General features: G+C 39.2%; 1 protein-coding gene across 3 annotated transcripts in view; it reads right to left on the reverse strand.

The window, feature by feature from the left end:
• Positions 1 to 15,459: 15,459 nt before the first annotated feature.
• The window catches only part of mlpha (melanophilin a), a 29,388-nt gene continuing 25,575 nt past the window's right edge, over positions 15,460 to 19,272 (reverse strand). For all 3 annotated transcript variants that reach the window (XM_074627199.1, XM_074627201.1, XM_074627200.1), the window contains 4 exons: positions 18,779 to 18,940; positions 17,735 to 17,791; positions 17,350 to 17,395; positions 15,460 to 17,260 (listed from right to left, as the gene is read on the reverse strand). In XM_074627199.1, the coding sequence (XP_074483300.1) occupies positions 17,220 to 17,260; positions 17,350 to 17,395; positions 17,735 to 17,791; positions 18,779 to 18,940 (306 nt within the window). In that variant the 3' untranslated portion in view covers positions 15,460 to 17,219. The remainder of the gene's footprint in view (positions 17,261 to 17,349; positions 17,396 to 17,734; positions 17,792 to 18,778; positions 18,941 to 19,272) is intronic.

A 19,272-nucleotide genomic window follows, 5' to 3' on the forward strand; every position in this document is an offset into this window, starting at 1 on the left:
TACGCAGTATACAGTACATAGTGCATACTGCGTTCCTCAGTAGTATGCACTATGTGACGGTTAAAGTGATGTATTTAGCAGAATGCTAGACCAGGCTTTAGCCTTTAAACCAGCTCTTAAAGGGGAGATGCTTTACACATGCTTTTCCACCACATGTTGCACAGTTCTGATGTGCACTGATTCAAGATGACACCCAGTAGGTCCTAACAGCTGATTCTAGGAGGAGTCAAACCAACAACATATTCAGAGGACCAATATGAGAAACTGAATTACACATTTGAAGCTCATTCTTCCAGATCTTTAGACCATTTCACAGTTGTGAACGTAAACATTCCAGATGTGTCCAGTTTATTTCCTGTTGCAGTGGATCTGAATGAAAAGATGATTTAAATTGATGATAAATTGTGAAATGGAGGTTCTCAGGTGTTTTGTTACAGAAATACAATCAGTAGTTTGTGGCTCTAAAACCCAGACTAAGATCCATCTGAGGTTGAAACAGTATCTGCACTAATAGTTCTGCATCAGAATATAAATCTGTTAGCAGAACATTTAGTCTTCATCCTCAATGCATCATCATCCATCATCATCCTCAATGCATCATCATCATCAGGTCAGCTTACAGTAGAAACAGTCTCTTACTTTGACTCTGAGGGTCCAGGTTCATCACTGAAGGCTATAGGTCTCCCCATGGACCGATCACTCTTCATAGACAGACGGCCAGAGACTAGAGACTTTGCCCTGTCCTCCATCTTCTGATCTGAAGTCAGTCTGACAGGTCAAACAGGAACACTGACTGTGAACATGAAGAGGAAACAAGTTAGTACAAGAGAACAGGAAGTAACACACACCCTCTCTATGGCTGCATCCCAAAGCTCTTCATTTTCATTTCCTCTCTCCTCGCTCCTCACACACCGCCAGTCACTGAGAGATCTTTATAAAACCTGATGAACGGACTTTAAATCACTTTCATTTATTAGAATGATGTGTCTTTTCATGATCTGTTATTTATTAATGATTCTATTAAAGTCAGAGAGAGAAGGAGAGTCTGTCTGTCAGCAACAAACACCTTTTACATCATTTATCCTCATTCAGTCACATGAGGCTGATGATTCCTGAACGTCTGGTTTGATATGAGTTACATCATTTACATTTTCCCTTTAGCACAATAAATAATGTCCAGTGTTCAAAAGACACCATAGTCATATTCTGAGTTATGAAATAATGAGCTCACAATCAGAATATCAATAACTACAGACGCTAATAATGAATCAATAATATAAAGAGCACTTGTCTTTATTAGTATTAGATCAGTTCAGACACAAACAGCTGTTAGAGCTGACTGACAGCTGATCCAGATGTGATCCAGATGTGATCAGCTGCTGCTGTCATCAGAAACGGACGTCGCTTCACGTGACGCTTCAGAGGAAACGACGTCTCATGGCTCTTAAATCCTATTTCCTCGGTTGCGTTCCAATAGTCCGTTTTGCTCAGGAAGGTTCCTAACTGAGTGAAACGACCCGGAAGTACCTCAGAAGCAGCCGTGATGAGAGCCGTTCAAATTCACCTAATGCTAAGGAAAGGAGCTTCAATGCTTCCTTTACTATCTCCTTTAGGACACACTGGAGCATCCTTTACCAAAGGAAAGGAGCTTCAATGCTTCCTTTATTATCTCCTTTAGCAGAGGACACACTGGAGCATCCTTTACCAAAGGAAAGGAGCTTCAATGCTTCCTTTACTATCTCCTTTAGGACACACTGGAGCATCCTTTACCAAAGGAAAGGAGCTTCAATGCTTCCTTTACTATCTCCTTTAGCAGAGGACACACTGGAGCATCCTTTACCAAAGGAAAGGAGCTTCAATGCTTCCTTTACTATCTCCTTTAGGACACACTGGAGCATCCTTTACCAAAGGAAAGGAGCTTCAATGCTTCCTTTACTATCTCCTTTAGCAGAGGACACACTGGAGCATCCTTTACCAAAGGAAAGGAGCTTCAATGCTTCCTTTACTATCTCCTTTAGGACACACTGGAGCATCCTTTACCAAAGGAAAGGAGCTTCAATGCTTCCTTTACTATCTCCTTTAGCAGAGGACACACTGGAGCATCCTTTACCAAAGGAAAGGAGCTTCAATGCTTCCTTTACTATCTCTAGGACACACTGGAGCATCCTTTACCAAAGGAAAGGAGCTTCAATGCTTCCTTTACTATCTCCTTTAGCAGAGGACACACTGGAGCATCCTTTACCAAAGGAAAGGAGCTTCAATGCTTCCTTTACTATCTCCTTTAGGACACACTGGAGCATCCTTTACCAAAGGAAAGGAGCTTCAATGCTTCCTTTACTATCTCCTTTAGCAGAGGACACACTGGAGCATCCTTTACCAAAGGAAAGGAGCTTCAATGCTTCCTTTACTATCTCCTTTAGGACACACTGGAGCATCCTTTACCAAAGGAAAGGAGCTTCAATGCTTCCTCTACTATCTCCTTTAGGACACACTGGAGCATCCTTTACCAGAGGAAAGGAGCTTCAATGCTTCCTTTACTATCTCCTTTAGGACACACTGGAGCATCCTTTACCAAAGGAAAGGAGCTTCAATGCTTCCTTTACTATCTCCTTTAGCAGAGGACACACTGGAGCATCCTTTACCAAAGGAAAGGAGCTTCAATGCTTCCTCTACTATCTCCTTTAGGACACACTGGAGCATCCTTTACCAAAGGAAAGGAGCTTCAATGCTTCCTTTACTATCTCCTTTAGCAGAGGACACACTGGAGCATCCTTTACCAAAGGAAAGGAGCTTCAATGCTTCCTTTACTATCTCCTTTAGGACACACTGGAGCATCCTTTACCAAAGGAAAGGAGCTTCAATGCTTCCTCTACTATCTCCTTTAGGACACACTGGAGCATGCTTTACCAAAGGAAAGGAGCTTCAATGCTTCCTCTACTATCTCCTTTAGCAGAGGACACACTGGAGCATCCTTTACCAAAGGAAAGGAGCTTCAATGCTTCCTTTACTATCTCCTTTAGGACACACTGGAGCATCCTTTACCAAAGGAAAGGAGCTTCAATGCTTCCTTTACTATCTCCTTTAGGACACACTGGAGCATCCTTTACCAAAGGAAAGGAGCTTCAATGCTTCCTTTACCATCTCCTTTAGGACACACTGGAGCATCCTTTACCAAAGGAAAGGAGCTTCAATGCTTCCTTTACTATCTCCTTTAGCAGAGGACACACTGGAGCATCCTTTACCAAAGGAAAGGAGCTTCAATGCTTCCTTTACTATCTCCTTTAGCAGAGGACACACTGGAGCATCCTTTACCAAAGGAAAGGAGCCTCAATGCTTCCTTTACTATCTCCTTTAGGACACACTGGAGCATCCTTTACCAAAGGAAAGGAGCTTCAATGCTTCCTTTACTATCTCCTTTAGGACACACTGGAGCATCCTTTACCAAAGGAAAGGAGCCTCAATGCTTCCTTTACTATCTCCTTTAGGACACACTGGAGCATCCTTTACCAAAGGAAAGGAGCTTCAATGCTTCCTTTACTATCTCCTTTAGGACATACTGGAGCATCCTTTACCAAAGGAAAGGAGCTTCAATGCTTCCTTTACTATCTCCTTTAGGACACACTGGAGCATCCTTTACCAAAGGAAAGGAGCTTCAATGCTTCCTCTACTATCTCCCTTAGGACACACTGGAGCATCCTTTACCAGAGGAAAGGAGCTTCAATGCTTCCTTTACTATCTCCTTTAGGACACACTGGAGCATCCTTTACCAAAGGAAAGGAGCTTCAATGCTTCCTTTACTATCTCCTTTAGCAGAGGACACACTGGAGCATCCTTTACCAAAGGAAAGGAGCTTCAATGCTTCCTTTACTATCTCCTTTAGGACACACTGGAGCATCCTTTACCAAAGGAAAGGAGCTTCAATGCTTCCTCTACTATCTCCTTTAGGACACACTGGAGCATCCTTTACCAGAGGAAAGGAGCTTCAATGCTTCCTTTACTATCTCCTTTAGGACACACTGGAGCATCCTTTACCAAAGGAAAGGAGCTTCAATGCTTCCTTTACTATCTCCTTTAGCAGAGGACACACTGGAGCATCCTTTACCAAAGGAAAGGAGCCTCAATGCTTCCTTTACTATCTCCTTTAGCAGAGGACACACTGGAGCATCCTTTACCAAAGGAAAGGAGCTTCAATGCTTCCTTTACTATCTCCTTTAGGACACACTGGAGCATCCTTTACCAAAGGAAAGGAGCTTCAATGCTTCCTTTACTATCTCCTTTAGGACACACTGGAGCATCCTTTACCAGAGGAAAGGAGCTTCAATGCTTCCTTTACTATCTCCTTTAGCAGAGGACACACTGGAGCATCCTTTACCAAAGGAAAGGAGCTTCAATGCTTCCTTTACTATCTCCTTTAGCAGAGGACACACTGGAGCATCCTTTACCAAAGGAAAGGAGCCTCAATGCTTCCTTTACTATCTCCTTTAGCAGAGGACACACTGGAGCATCCTTTACCAAAGGAAAGGAGCTTCAATGCTTCCTTTACTATCTCCTTTAGGACACACTGGAGCATCCTTTACCAAAGGAAAGGAGCTTCAATGCTTCCTTTACTATCTCCTTTAGGACACACTGGAGCATCCTTTACCAAAGGAAAGGAGCTTCAATGCTTCCTTTACTATCTCCTTTAGGACACACTGGAGCATCCTTTACCAAAGGAAAGGAGCTTCAATGCTTCCTTTACTATCTCCTTTAGCAGAGGACACACTGGAGCATCCTTTACCAAAGGAAAGGAGCTTCAATGCTTCCTTTACTATCTCCTTTAGGACACACTGGAGCATCCTTTACCAAAGGAAAGGAGCTTCAATGCTTCCTTTACTATCTCCTTTAGCAGAGGACACACTGGAGCATCCTTTACCAAAGGAAAGGAGCTTCAATGCTTCCTTTACTATCTCCTTTAGGACACACTGGAGCATCCTTTACCAAAGGAAAGGAGCTTCAATGCTTCCTTTACTATCTCCTTTAGCAGAGGACACACTGGAGCATCCTTTACCAAAGGAAAGGAGCTTCAATGCTTCCTTTACTATCTCCTTTAGGACACACTGGAGCATCCTTTACCAAAGGAAAGGAGCTTCAATGCTTCCTCTACTATCTCCTTTAGGACACACTGGAGCATCCTTTACCAGAGGAAAGGAGCTTCAATGCTTCCTTTACTATCTCCTTTAGGACACACTGGAGCATCCTTTACCAAAGGAAAGGAGCTTCAATGCTTCCTTTACTATCTCCTTTAGCAGAGGACACACTGGAGCATCCTTTACCAAAGGAAAGGAGCTTCAATGCTTCCTCTACTATCTCCTTTAGGACACACTGGAGCATCCTTTACCAAAGGAAAGGAGCTTCAATGCTTCCTTTACTATCTCCTTTAGCAGAGGACACACTGGAGCATCCTTTACCAAAGGAAAGGAGCTTCAATGCTTCCTTTACTATCTCCTTTAGGACACACTGGAGCATCCTTTACCAAAGGAAAGGAGCTTCAATGCTTCCTCTACTATCTCCTTTAGGACACACTGGAGCATGCTTTACCAAAGGAAAGGAGCTTCAATGCTTCCTTTACTATCTCCTTTAGGACACACTGGAGCATCCTTTACCAAAGGAAAGGAGCTTCAATGCTTCCTCTACTATCTCCTTTAGCAGAGGACACACTGGAGCATCCTTTACCAAAGGAAAGGAGCTTCAATGCTTCCTTTACTATCTCCTTTAGGACACACTGGAGCATCCTTTACCAAAGGAAAGGAGCTTCAATGCTTCCTTTACTATCTCCTTTAGGACACACTGGAGCATCCTTTACCAAAGGAAAGGAGCTTCAATGCTTCCTTTACCATCTCCTTTAGGACACACTGGAGCATCCTTTACCAAAGGAAAGGAGCTTCAATGCTTCCTTTACTATCTCCTTTAGCAGAGGACACACTGGAGCATCCTTTACCAAAGGAAAGGAGCTTCAATGCTTCCTTTACTATCTCCTTTAGCAGAGGACACACTGGAGCATCCTTTACCAAAGGAAAGGAGCCTCAATGCTTCCTTTACTATCTCCTTTAGGACACACTGGAGCATCCTTTACCAAAGGAAAGGAGCTTCAATGCTTCCTTTACTATCTCCTTTAGGACACACTGGAGCATCCTTTACCAAAGGAAAGGAGCCTCAATGCTTCCTTTACTATCTCCTTTAGGACACACTGGAGCATCCTTTACCAAAGGAAAGGAGCTTCAATGCTTCCTTTACTATCTCCTTTAGGACATACTGGAGCATCCTTTACCAAAGGAAAGGAGCTTCAATGCTTCCTTTACTATCTCCTTTAGGACACACTGGAGCATCCTTTACCAAAGGAAAGGAGCTTCAATGCTTCCTCTACTATCTCCCTTAGGACACACTGGAGCATCCTTTACCAGAGGAAAGGAGCTTCAATGCTTCCTTTACTATCTCCTTTAGGACACACTGGAGCATCCTTTACCAAAGGAAAGGAGCTTCAATGCTTCCTTTACTATCTCCTTTAGCAGAGGACACACTGGAGCATCCTTTACCAAAGGAAAGGAGCTTCAATGCTTCCTTTACTATCTCCTTTAGGACACACTGGAGCATCCTTTACCAAAGGAAAGGAGCTTCAATGCTTCCTCTACTATCTCCTTTAGGACACACTGGAGCATCCTTTACCAGAGGAAAGGAGCTTCAATGCTTCCTTTACTATCTCCTTTAGGACACACTGGAGCATCCTTTACCAAAGGAAAGGAGCTTCAATGCTTCCTTTACTATCTCCTTTAGCAGAGGACACACTGGAGCATCCTTTACCAAAGGAAAGGAGCCTCAATGCTTCCTTTACTATCTCCTTTAGCAGAGGACACACTGGAGCATCCTTTACCAAAGGAAAGGAGCTTCAATGCTTCCTTTACTATCTCCTTTAGGACACACTGGAGCATCCTTTACCAAAGGAAAGGAGCTTCAATGCTTCCTTTACTATCTCCTTTAGGACACACTGGAGCATCCTTTACCAGAGGAAAGGAGCTTCAATGCTTCCTTTACTATCTCCTTTAGCAGAGGACACACTGGAGCATCCTTTACCAAAGGAAAGGAGCTTCAATGCTTCCTTTACTATCTCCTTTAGCAGAGGACACACTGGAGCATCCTTTACCAAAGGAAAGGAGCCTCAATGCTTCCTTTACTATCTCCTTTAGCAGAGGACACACTGGAGCATCCTTTACCAAAGGAAAGGAGCTTCAATGCTTCCTTTACTATCTCCTTTAGGACACACTGGAGCATCCTTTACCAAAGGAAAGGAGCTTCAATGCTTCCTTTACTATCTCCTTTAGGACACACTGGAGCATCCTTTACCAAAGGAAAGGAGCTTCAATGCTTCCTTTACTATCTCCTTTAGCAGAGGACACACTGGAGCATCCTTTACCAAAGGAAAGGAGCTTCAATGCTTCCTTTACTATCTCCTTTAGGACACACTGGAGCATCCTTTACCAAAGGAAAGGAGCTTCAATGCTTCCTTTACTATCTCCTTTAGCAGAGGACACACTGGAGCATCCTTTACCAAAGGAAAGGAGCTTCAATGCTTCCTTTACTATCTCCTTTAGGACACACTGGAGCATCCTTTACCAAAGGAAAGGAGCTTCAATGCTTCCTTTACTATCTCCTTTAGCAGAGGACACACTGGAGCATCCTTTACCAAAGGAAAGGAGCTTCAATGCTTCCTTTACTATCTCCTTTAGCAGAGGACACACTGGAGCATCCTTTACCAAAGGAAAGGAGCCTCAATGCTTCCTTTACTATCTCCTTTAGGACACACTGGAGCATCCTTTACCAAAGGAAAGGAGCTTCAATGCTTCCTTTACTATCTCCTTTAGGACACACTGGAGCATCCTTTACCAAAGGAAAGGAGCTTCAATGCTTCCTTTACTATCTCCTTTAGCAGAGGACACACTGGAGCATCCTTTACCAAAGGAAAGGAGCTTCAATGCTTCCTTTACTATCTCCTTTAGGACACACTGGAGCATCCTTTACCAAAGGAAAGGAGCTTCAATGCTTCCTTTACTATCTCCTTTAGCAGAGGACACACTGGAGCATCCTTTACCAAAGGAAAGGAGCTTCAATGCTTCCTTTACTATCTCCTTTAGGACACACTGGAGCATCCTTTACCAAAGGAAAGGAGCTTCAATGCTTCCTTTACTATCTCCTTTAGGACACACTGGAGCATCCTTTACCAAAGGAAAGGAGCTTCAATGCTTCCTCTACTATCTCCTTTAGGACACACTGGAGCATCCTTTACCAGAGGAAAGGAGCTTCAATGCTTCCTTTACTATCTCCTTTAGGACACACTGGAGCATCCTTTGCCAACGGAAAGGAGCTTCAATGCTTCCTTTACTATCTCCTTTAGCAGAGGACACACTGGAGCATCCTTTACCAAAGGAAAGGAGCTTCAATGCTTCCTCTACTATCTCCTTTAGGACACACTGGAGCATCCTTTACCAAAGGAAAGGAGCTTCAATGCTTCCTTTACTATCTCCTTTAGCAGAGGACACACTGGAGCATCCTTTACCAAAGGAAAGGAGCTTCAATGCTTCCTTTACTATCTCCTTTAGGACACACTGGAGCATCCTTTACCAAAGGAAAGGAGCTTCAATGCTTCCTTTACTATCTCCTTTAGGACACACTGGAGCATCCTTTACCAAAGGAAAGGAGCTTCAATGCTTCCTTTACTATCTCCTTTAGCAGAGGACACACTGGAGCATCCTTTACCAAAGGAAAGGAGCCTCAATGCTTCCTTTACTATCTCCTTTAGCAGAGGACACACTGGAGCATCCTTTACCAAAGGAAAGGAGCTTCAATGCTTCCTTTACTATCTCCTTTAGGACACACTGGAGCATCCTTTACCAAAGGAAAGGAGCTTCAATGCTTCCTTTACTATCTCCTTTAGGACACACTGGAGCATCCTTTACCAAAGGAAAGGAGCTTCAATGCTTCCTTTACTATCTCCTTTAGGACACACTGGAGCATCCTTTACCAAAGGAAAGGAGCCTCAATGCTTCCTTTACTATCTCCTTTAGGACACACTGGAGCATCCTTTACCAAAGGAAAGGAGCTTCAATGCTTCCTTTACTATCTCCTTTAGGACACACTGGAGCATCCTTTACCAAAGGAAAGGAGCTTCAATGCTTCCTCTACTATCTCCCTTAGGACACACTGGAGCATCCTTTACCAGAGGAAAGGAGCTTCAATGCTTCCTTTACTATCTCCTTTAGGACACACTGGAGCATCCTTTACCAAAGGAAAGGAGCTTCAATGCTTCCTTTACTATCTCCTTTAGCAGAGGACACACTGGAGCATCCTTTACCAAAGGAAAGGAGCTTCAATGCTTCCTTTACTATCTCCTTTAGGACACACTGGAGCATCCTTTACCAAAGGAAAGGAGCTTCAATGCTTCCTTTACTATCTCCTTTAGCAGAGGACACACTGGAGCATCCTTTACCAAAGGAAAGGAGCTTCAATGCTTCCTTTACTATCTCCTTTAGGACACACTGGAGCATCCTTTACCAAAGGAAAGGAGCTTCAATGCTTCCTTTACTATCTCCTTTAGCAGAGGACACACTGGAGCATCCTTTACCAAAGGAAAGGAGCTTCAATGCTTCCTTTACTATCTCCTTTAGGACACACTGGAGCATCCTTTACCAAAGGAAAGGAGCTTCAATGCTTCCTTTACTATCTCCTTTAGCAGAGGACACACTGGAGCATCCTTTACCAAAGGAAAGGAGCTTCAATGCTTCCTTTACTATCTCCTTTAGCAGAGGACACACTGGAGCATCCTTTACCAAAGGAAAGGAGCCTCAATGCTTCCTTTACTATCTCCTTTAGGACACACTGGATCATCCTTTACCAAAGGAAAGGAGCTTCAATGCTTCCTTTACTATCTCCTTTAGGACACACTGGAGCATCCTTTACCAAAGGAAAGGAGCTTCAATGCTTCCTTTACTATCTCCTTTAGGACACACTGGAGCATCCTTTACCAAAGGAAAGGAGCTTCAATGCTTCCTTTACTATCTCCTTTAGGACACACTGGAGCATCCTTTACCAAAGGAAAGGAGCCTCAATGCTTCCTTTACTATCTCCTTTAGGACACACTGGAGCATCCTTTACCAAAGGAAAGGAGCTTCAATGCTTCCTTTACTATCTCCTTTAGGACACACTGGAGCATCCTTTACCAAAGGAAAGGAGCTTCAATGCTTCCTCTACTATCTCCCTTAGGACACACTGGAGCATCCTTTACCAGAGGAAAGGAGCTTCAATGCTTCCTTTACTATCTCCTTTAGGACACACTGGAGCATCCTTTACCAAAGGAAAGGAGCTTCAATGCTTCCTTTACTATCTCCTTTAGCAGAGGACACACTGGAGCATCCTTTACCAAAGGAAAGGAGCTTCAATGCTTCCTTTACTATCTCCTTTAGGACACACTGGAGCATCCTTTACCAAAGGAAAGGAGCTTCAATGCTTCCTTTACTATCTCCTTTAGCAGAGGACACACTGGAGCATCCTTTACCAAAGGAAAGGAGCTTCAATGCTTCCTTTACTATCTCCTTTAGGACACACTGGAGCATCCTTTACCAAAGGAAAGGAGCTTCAATGCTTCCTTTACTATCTCCTTTAGCAGAGGACACACTGGAGCATCCTTTACCAAAGGAAAGGAGCTTCAATGCTTCCTTTACTATCTCCTTTAGGACACACTGGAGCATCCTTTACCAAAGGAAAGGAGCTTCAATGCTTCCTTTACTATCTCCTTTAGCAGAGGACACACTGGAGCATCCTTTACCAAAGGAAAGGAGCTTCAATGCTTCCTTTACTATCTCCTTTAGCAGAGGACACACTGGAGCATCCTTTACCAAAGGAAAGGAGCCTCAATGCTTCCTTTACTATCTCCTTTAGGACACACTGGATCATCCTTTACCAAAGGAAAGGAGCTTCAATGCTTCCTTTACTATCTCCTTTAGGACACACTGGAGCATCCTTTACCAAAGGAAAGGAGCTTCAATGCTTCCTTTACTATCTCCTTTAGCAGAGGACACACTGGAGCATCCTTTACCAAAGGAAAGGAGCTTCAATGCTTCCTTTACTATCTCCTTTAGGACACACTGGAGCATCCTTTACCAAAGGAAAGGAGCTTCAATGCTTCCTTTACTATCTCCTTTAGCAGAGGACACACTGGAGCATCCTTTACCAAAGGAAAGGAGCTTCAATGCTTCCTTTACTATCTCCTTTAGGACACACTGGAGCATCCTTTACCAAAGGAAAGGAGCTTCAATGCTTCCTTTACTATCTCCTTTAGGACACACTGGAGCATCCTTTACCAAAGGAAAGGAGCTTCAATGCTTCCTCTACTATCTCCTTTAGGACACACTGGAGCATCCTTTACCAGAGGAAAGGAGCTTCAATGCTTCCTTTACTATCTCCTTTAGGACACACTGGAGCATCCTTTGCCAACGGAAAGGAGCTTCAATGCTTCCTTTACTATCTCCTTTAGCAGAGGACACACTGGAGCATCCTTTACCAAAGGAAAGGAGCTTCAATGCTTCCTCTACTATCTCCTTTAGGACACACTGGAGCATCCTTTACCAAAGGAAAGGAGCTTCAATGCTTCCTTTACTATCTCCTTTAGCAGAGGACACACTGGAGCATCCTTTACCAAAGGAAAGGAGCTTCAATGCTTCCTTTACTATCTCCTTTAGGACACACTGGAGCATCCTTTACCAAAGGAAAGGAGCTTCAATGCTTCCTTTACTATCTCCTTTAGGACACACTGGAGCATCCTTTACCAAAGGAAAGGAGCTTCAATGCTTCCTTTACTATCTCCTTTAGCAGAGGACACACTGGAGCATCCTTTACCAAAGGAAAGGAGCCTCAATGCTTCCTTTACTATCTCCTTTAGCAGAGGACACACTGGAGCATCCTTTACCAAAGGAAAGGAGCTTCAATGCTTCCTTTACTATCTCCTTTAGGACACACTGGAGCATCCTTTACCAAAGGAAAGGAGCTTCAATGCTTCCTTTACTATCTCCTTTAGGACACACTGGAGCATCCTTTACCAAAGGAAAGGAGCTTCAATGCTTCCTTTACTATCTCCTTTAGGACACACTGGAGCATCCTTTACCAAAGGAAAGGAGCCTCAATGCTTCCTTTACTATCTCCTTTAGGACACACTGGAGCATCCTTTACCAAAGGAAAGTAGCTTCAATGCTTCCTTTACTATCTCCTTTAGGACACACTGGAGCATCCTTTACCAAAGGAAAGGAGCTTCAATGCTTCCTCTACTATCTCCCTTAGGACACACTGGAGCATCCTTTACCAGAGGAAAGGAGCTTCAATGCTTCCTTTACTATCTCCTTTAGGACACACTGGAGCATCCTTTACCAAAGGAAAGGAGCTTCAATGCTTCCTTTACTATCTCCTTTAGCAGAGGACACACTGGAGCATCCTTTACCAAAGGAAAGGAGCTTCAATGCTTCCTTTACTATCTCCTTTAGGACACACTGGAGCATCCTTTACCAAAGGAAAGGAGCTTCAATGCTTCCTTTACTATCTCCTTTAGCAGAGGACACACTGGAGCATCCTTTACCAAAGGAAAGGAGCTTCAATGCTTCCTCTACTATCTCCTTTAGGACACACTGGAGCATCCTTTACCAAAGGAAAGGAGCTTCAATGCTTCCTTTACTATCTCCTTTAGCAGAGGACACACTGGAGCATCCTTTACCAAAGGAAAGGAGCTTCAATGCTTCCTTTACTATCTCCTTTAGCAGAGGACACACTGGAGCATCCTTTACCAGAGGAAAGGAGACAATAACATCCCAAAATGCCTTGCGGCTGCAGCATTTAAAGCGACGCAGCGTTCATAATAATAAACTAGATGCTGATCTTGCATATTATTTTCATCCACTAACTGTGATTCATGTTTAATCTGAGCGGACGGTGACTTTCTATTTAATGAATGATTTATTTTGAACATGTAACAAATACCTCAGTAAAACACAAAACAAGAATAACTAATCAAATGAACAGTAAACAATCAATGAACTAATAATCAATATGAATAAATAAGAAGTGTGAAGAAGTCCAGCCTCCACTTCCAGTATGTGATCCTACCTCTTCTCCAGAACTCCACCAGTTAACTCTATATGGATCATCTAGTCCTGTTTCTTGGTAATGAGGTGATGTTTGTCCTCGTTAGGTCAGATGATCTTTAGGATCTGTTGATAGAGTGTTCCAGCAGCAGTATCTCTCTTTAACACACCGCAGGTGAAGCAGTCTGTCACTGAAACACCTGTTTAATACCGCACGGGGAGAAGCAGCGCCTTTTGTAGTCCATCTTCACAACATTGTAGTTTCACCACAGCAGACTGACGTCACTAACATCCGCCGTGGTCGCATCATAATGACGGAGTCTAGTGAAGGAGCAGTCAGAGGTTGTCTTTTCCTAACTCCTTCTGAAGTCTCCTTCTCATCTCTCCTTGACCTCATGACGTTTTCCACTGAGGTCAAGGAGAAGTGGTTAGGAGAAGTGGTTAGGAGAAGTGGTTAGGAGAAGACGTTAGGACGTCATTATTTGACTATTCGAACGCAACCCTCGTTTCCTCTCTCCTCGCATGGTTTCCTTGCGTCTATCTCTCTCTCACGCACGCACACACACACACGCACGCACACACACACAGCCAGTATCCAGTCTAATGAAGCAGCCAGCGCTCCTCCTGCTCACTTCTCTTTACCTCTGCTGGTTCTCTGGTTTTCTGGTTTTCTTGTCTTACAGCAGCTTTAATGAGGATTATTCAGCCAGTCATGACTTTGTGTTCACAGAAGAATCAAACTGTTGACTTCATTCTAACATTTCTCTCCTCTCCAGTCCACAGGGAGGAAAGTGACTCAGAGAGTTTGATGTTGGATTAACACTCACCCTGCTTCAGTCTTCAGTCTTCAGTCGTCTCCTCTCTGTGCCGTTAACACAACATGGAGTCTGGAAGAACAAACTGAACTCTTTCATGGTTCCCTCCCTCTGTTCTCTGTCCTCATGTTCCTGCGTCACCAGAGGTGCTTCTCATTTCAGCATTTTTCGTCTCCTCGTGTCCTCGTCTCCTCGTCTCCTCGCTCCTCGATCCTCCGGCTGTGACCCAGAAATCGATCTCAGTCCTCCACCTTGAAGGACCCAATTCATACAATGCGCATCGAGGAGCGAGGATGGAGGAGCGAGGATGGAGGAGCGAGGATGGAGGAGCGAGGAGCGAGGAGGCTTGCTGGAGGAGCTATGAGCGAGGACACACCAGTGCATCCTCCAGTGTTTCCTGCACGGAAGTTTATCACCGACCGACACGCCCCCTTATTGGATATCAGTTATTGATTGGACGCTGCGCCGATCAGACTGATCAGATACATCAACATCACTGAGTTTCATACCGGAGTGAAGACAGATCACAGATTAACAGTTTTATAGTTTAGTTGTCTTCTGATTCACCATCTAGTTATAATTATGATATATATCAAACAAAACATATATATTTAAAATAAACAGTAAATATATATATATAATAAAAAGTATCTTAAAAATAAAGTTTTAAAAGTAAAAGTAAATAAATAGTTATGATCTACAAAAATGAAGTAAGTAAATAAATAGTGTTCAGATTTACAAAAATAAATTAGAAAGATATATAAATATTTTATATATATATATATATATATCGAACAAAATATATTTAAAATAAACAGTAAATAAATATATTTATCTTAAAAATAAAGAATAGTTTTAAAAGTAAAAGTAAATAAATAGTTATGATCTACAAAAATGAACAAAAAAATTTATATTATTTTAAAAGCAAAAGAATAATTAGTATTACGATACATAAAACAAAAATATCTTTAAAAATAAAGAATAGTTTTTAAAGTAAATTAATAGTGTTAAGATTTTAAAAAATAAATTAGAAAAATATATAAATAGTTTTAAAACTAAAAATAATATAAATAGTATTATGATATATATCAAACAAAATAAATACAAATAAAATATATATATATATATGTTTTAAATAAATAGAATAAATAGTACGATGAAATAAAAAATAAAGAACACGCTGGTGTGCTCCCAGCTCTCCCAGCAGGTCACTGGTTCCTGAATGTGAACCAACCGGTTCATCTCTGTTGTTGTGTTTCTGTTCAGTTATGTGACACGACGAGTTCAAACACACACTGAAGTCTGCTGCTCTCAGATCAGCTGATGATGCTCTTACTGACACTTCCTGCGTCTGCTTCACAATAAAAGCATTCTACTGCAGCATTAAAGACTCCAGCCAGCCACCACAGAGAAGAAGAATGAGAGGGTCTCTAGTAAATGTAAAAAGCTCCGTGGATATCAGTAAAGAAAGGATCAATAACTCTTCAACAGAGAGTTTATAGTTTATTGATCAGGAAGCTAAACACACTTCTAATCATCAATACAGTATTTCCTTTCGTCTGTAATCAATAAATCAAATTAAACATTCCTCTAAAGTACATATTTTTTAATTCTAGATGTTTATTGATCGTATCAGAAGTGATCAGAAAGACTGAAAACATGAAATATATCAATACATTTCTCATAAACAGCTGATCATTTAAAAAGCTAAGGAAGCTGAATGGTGCCAAGATTAAATAGATTTTAAAATGAAAAAAAGTAAAATATCGTTTAAAGATTTTATGACTCAATTTTTCATAATAAAAACTTTAATTATTTATTTCAGTATCTGAATGAAATGTAATTAGATTTTCATATAATTTCAGTTTAATGTAATTTTCAGAAAAAATAATTAAATGTAATTCCTGAAATTCCAAATAAATATTAAAGCAGTCAGTTTTAACATCAATAAAGGAAATATTTATTTTCTATAATTAGATTTTTTAAAGTATTTAACGTAATTGTTTAAAATATTATTTCAGTTTAAATAAAGCTTTAATGTTGGACTTTAATTATTTGTTTTAGCGCTTTCCTTTTTTCTTTTCAAAGTACTTTTGTAAAATTAGTTTTCTTGTTTTTTCGGGAAATTAATCTGATAAGAAAAACAGTTTATCATTTAAAACTACGGAAGCTCAATAGTGCCAAGATTAAATAGATTTTAAAATGAAAAAGAGTAAAATATCGGTTAAAGATTTTATGACTACATTTTTCATAATAAAACTTGAATTATTTATTTCAGTATCTTAATGAAATAATTTTATTTTCATATAATTTCAGTAGTAAAAGTCAAATTTTTATTGTAAAATGTCAAAAAAGATATAATTTTCAGAAACTATGATTAAAAAAATTAACTGTAATTCCTAAATTCTAAATAAATATTAAAGCAGTCAGTGTAAACATCAATAAAAGATGTAATATATTTATTTTTATGTATTTTTCTAGATTTATTTAGGTATTTAATGTATTTTTATTTCATTAAAGCTTTAACGGCCGACTTTTACATTTGTTTTCGCTTTTCTTTTTTTTTGTTAAATTATATTTCTTTAACATCTTTGTAAATTTCATATTTTTTTCATATATTTATTTATTTATTATCTTTGATTTTCTTAACTTTTAATTCTGCATTGTTCATATTTCTTCTGGCTAAATATTTATTTATTTATGTTTTATCTTGTTGTTAATACTTGCAGAGTGTTTATGCATATTTATGATAATTCATCTTTTCTCTGTCAACTGCACAATCGTTTATGTAACAAATAAATCTTTTAACTTTTAAAATCTTTCTTTTTTTGTATTTTTGTTTATTTATGTTTCATCTCAAATTATGTTTCTTCATCCTGCTGGATAAATTCTGCTCATAATTTATTTAATATTTATTTATAATATCTATGAACAATAACGTTTTTTTTATTTTCTGTCATTTTGTTTTTGTTTAATAATATTAAAATATTTAATATTAGATTCAACGTTCAACTCAAATGTTTGATTTTATCAGCATTTTAAATATTTATATATTTTTTAAATTTTTTAGAAGCTTTTCTTTTCACATATTTTGCATTTCCGGTTTTATTTTACTGCTTTAGTTCGACTTTATAGAGATTTAAAGAGTTAAAAACATTTGGTCTTCATCACATAAAGAAGAGTTTTGTTGATTCTGATGATTTAACAGAAGAAGAAGAACGAGCCGGTTCTCTGGTTTCAGGTTTCAGGTTCAGAACATGTTCGACTTCCACTGAGCTCCGTTGCTGCTTCCTGTCCACAAAAACAACAAGAAAACTATCAATAAACTATAATAATTAATCAATAACATGTGATGTAAAACATATGAAAGTGTTTCTTACTGGAGACACCTTGTGTTGCTTTTTTTCTCTGATGAGATCCAGAAACCTTTTTTATTTACAGGAAACATCATCAAAAATATGAAACTTTAATTATTTTAAAATTATTAAGAAAAATAATATAATAATCTCATGACAAAATGTCTCGTGATTAAACAATTTCAACCTGCTGTAATTAAAAAATACAATTTAATTTTAATATTTATTGTGATTACATGATACAGATATTTTTTTAATTTGAAAATAAAGACATAAAATTAGATTATTATAAAAAAATATTTTTAAATATTTTTAAATTTTTTAAAATGTTTTAATTACGAACTTTTCAACGACCTAATGATAATTTTATAATGATTTAATAATTATAACAATATAAATAATAACACACCTTCTTCTTTGATCCGGCGGCGTTTAGAGCAGCAATCTTACTCTCGATATCCGACACCTGAAGAAGAAAACAATAATTATTACATATTCATGTTTTAACAATTATCTCTGACGTATATCTGTCATAATTACAGTTACTCCATTTTTCATAATACAACTTTAATTTAATTTAATTTAATACAATTTTATTTTATTTTCATATATTTTTTGCGGTAAAGACAAATTAAAAAAAAGATTGAAAAAGATTTAATTTTCAGAAACTGTCAGTAAAAATGTACCGTATTTCCAAAATTATTTTTTTATATCTAGCTTTATTATTTTGTTTTATGTATTTTTGTAGATTTTTGTAATTATGTAATTTTAAATGTGTTATTTCAGTTTAAATAAAGCTCTAATGTCGGACTTTAATTATTTGTTTTAGCTTTTCTTTTTCTTTTCAAAGTATTTTTATAAAAATTTGTTTTCTTGTGATTTCGGGAAATTAATCTGATAAGAAAAAAAGCTGATCATTTAAAAACTACAGAAGCTCAATGATGCCAACATTAAATAAATTCAAAATTGAAAAAGAGTAAAATATCTGTGTTAAGGATTTTATGACTCAATTTTTCATAATAAAACTTTATTTATATATTTCAGTATTTTAAGGAAATGTAGTTTTATTTTTGTATAATTTTAGTTGTAAAAGACACATTTTTAAAATGTCAAAAAGATAAAAAATTCATAAACTGATTAAAAAATTAAATGCAATTCCTAAATTGTTATTTTTTACATTTTATTTCAATAGTTCTCAGCTCAACAGTCAGTGTTGAGTAAGTATTTAATGTAATTTTTTTAATATTATTTCAGTTTAAATAAAGCTTTAATGGAAGACTTTAATTATTTGTTTTAGCTTTTATTTTTCTTCTGAGGTTAAGATTTTATAATTAAACAATTCTTGTGATCATAAATCTTGTTGTGAATTCCCGTAATTCTTTTATGAAATTATATATATATATATATATATATATATATAAAAGTGTTTTTTGGTAGAGGCGTGCCATGTTACCTCGCTCTCGGCGCTCTGGACTCTGGCGGCGGTCAGCGCCACCACGTCCTCCAGCTCCGACAGCTCCGAGTCCGTCGTCCCGCCGAAGCGAGTCTTGGCGCTCTGCTCGAGTCGTCGCAGCTTCGTCTCCAGCTCGTACGACTGACCGGCCGCCACATACACCTGCACAGGTAAACACGAGAAGCACACCTGAGTGACCCGAGGCGGCGCCGACACGCTTCCATACCTCTGATGAGAACTGGAACAGGGCCGAGTATCGCTCAGAACCACAACAACACCGGGTCGACACTCGAGATTAACATCTAAACACATAGAACATAGAATTATTATAATTTAAGTTCTTTTCTCATATTCAAGAGATAGAAGTCTAAACTGGAGTTTAACAATAAACTCATAATAATAATAATAATAATAATAATAATAATTTTTAAGTATGTTCTGTATGTCCTGTATGTTCTGTATGTTCTGTATGTTGCGTATGTTCTGTATGTTCC

Source organism: Sebastes fasciatus, chromosome 24, assembly GCF_043250625.1.
Source record: "Sebastes fasciatus isolate fSebFas1 chromosome 24, fSebFas1.pri, whole genome shotgun sequence".
Taxonomy (NCBI): domain Eukaryota; kingdom Metazoa; phylum Chordata; class Actinopteri; order Perciformes; family Sebastidae; genus Sebastes; species Sebastes fasciatus.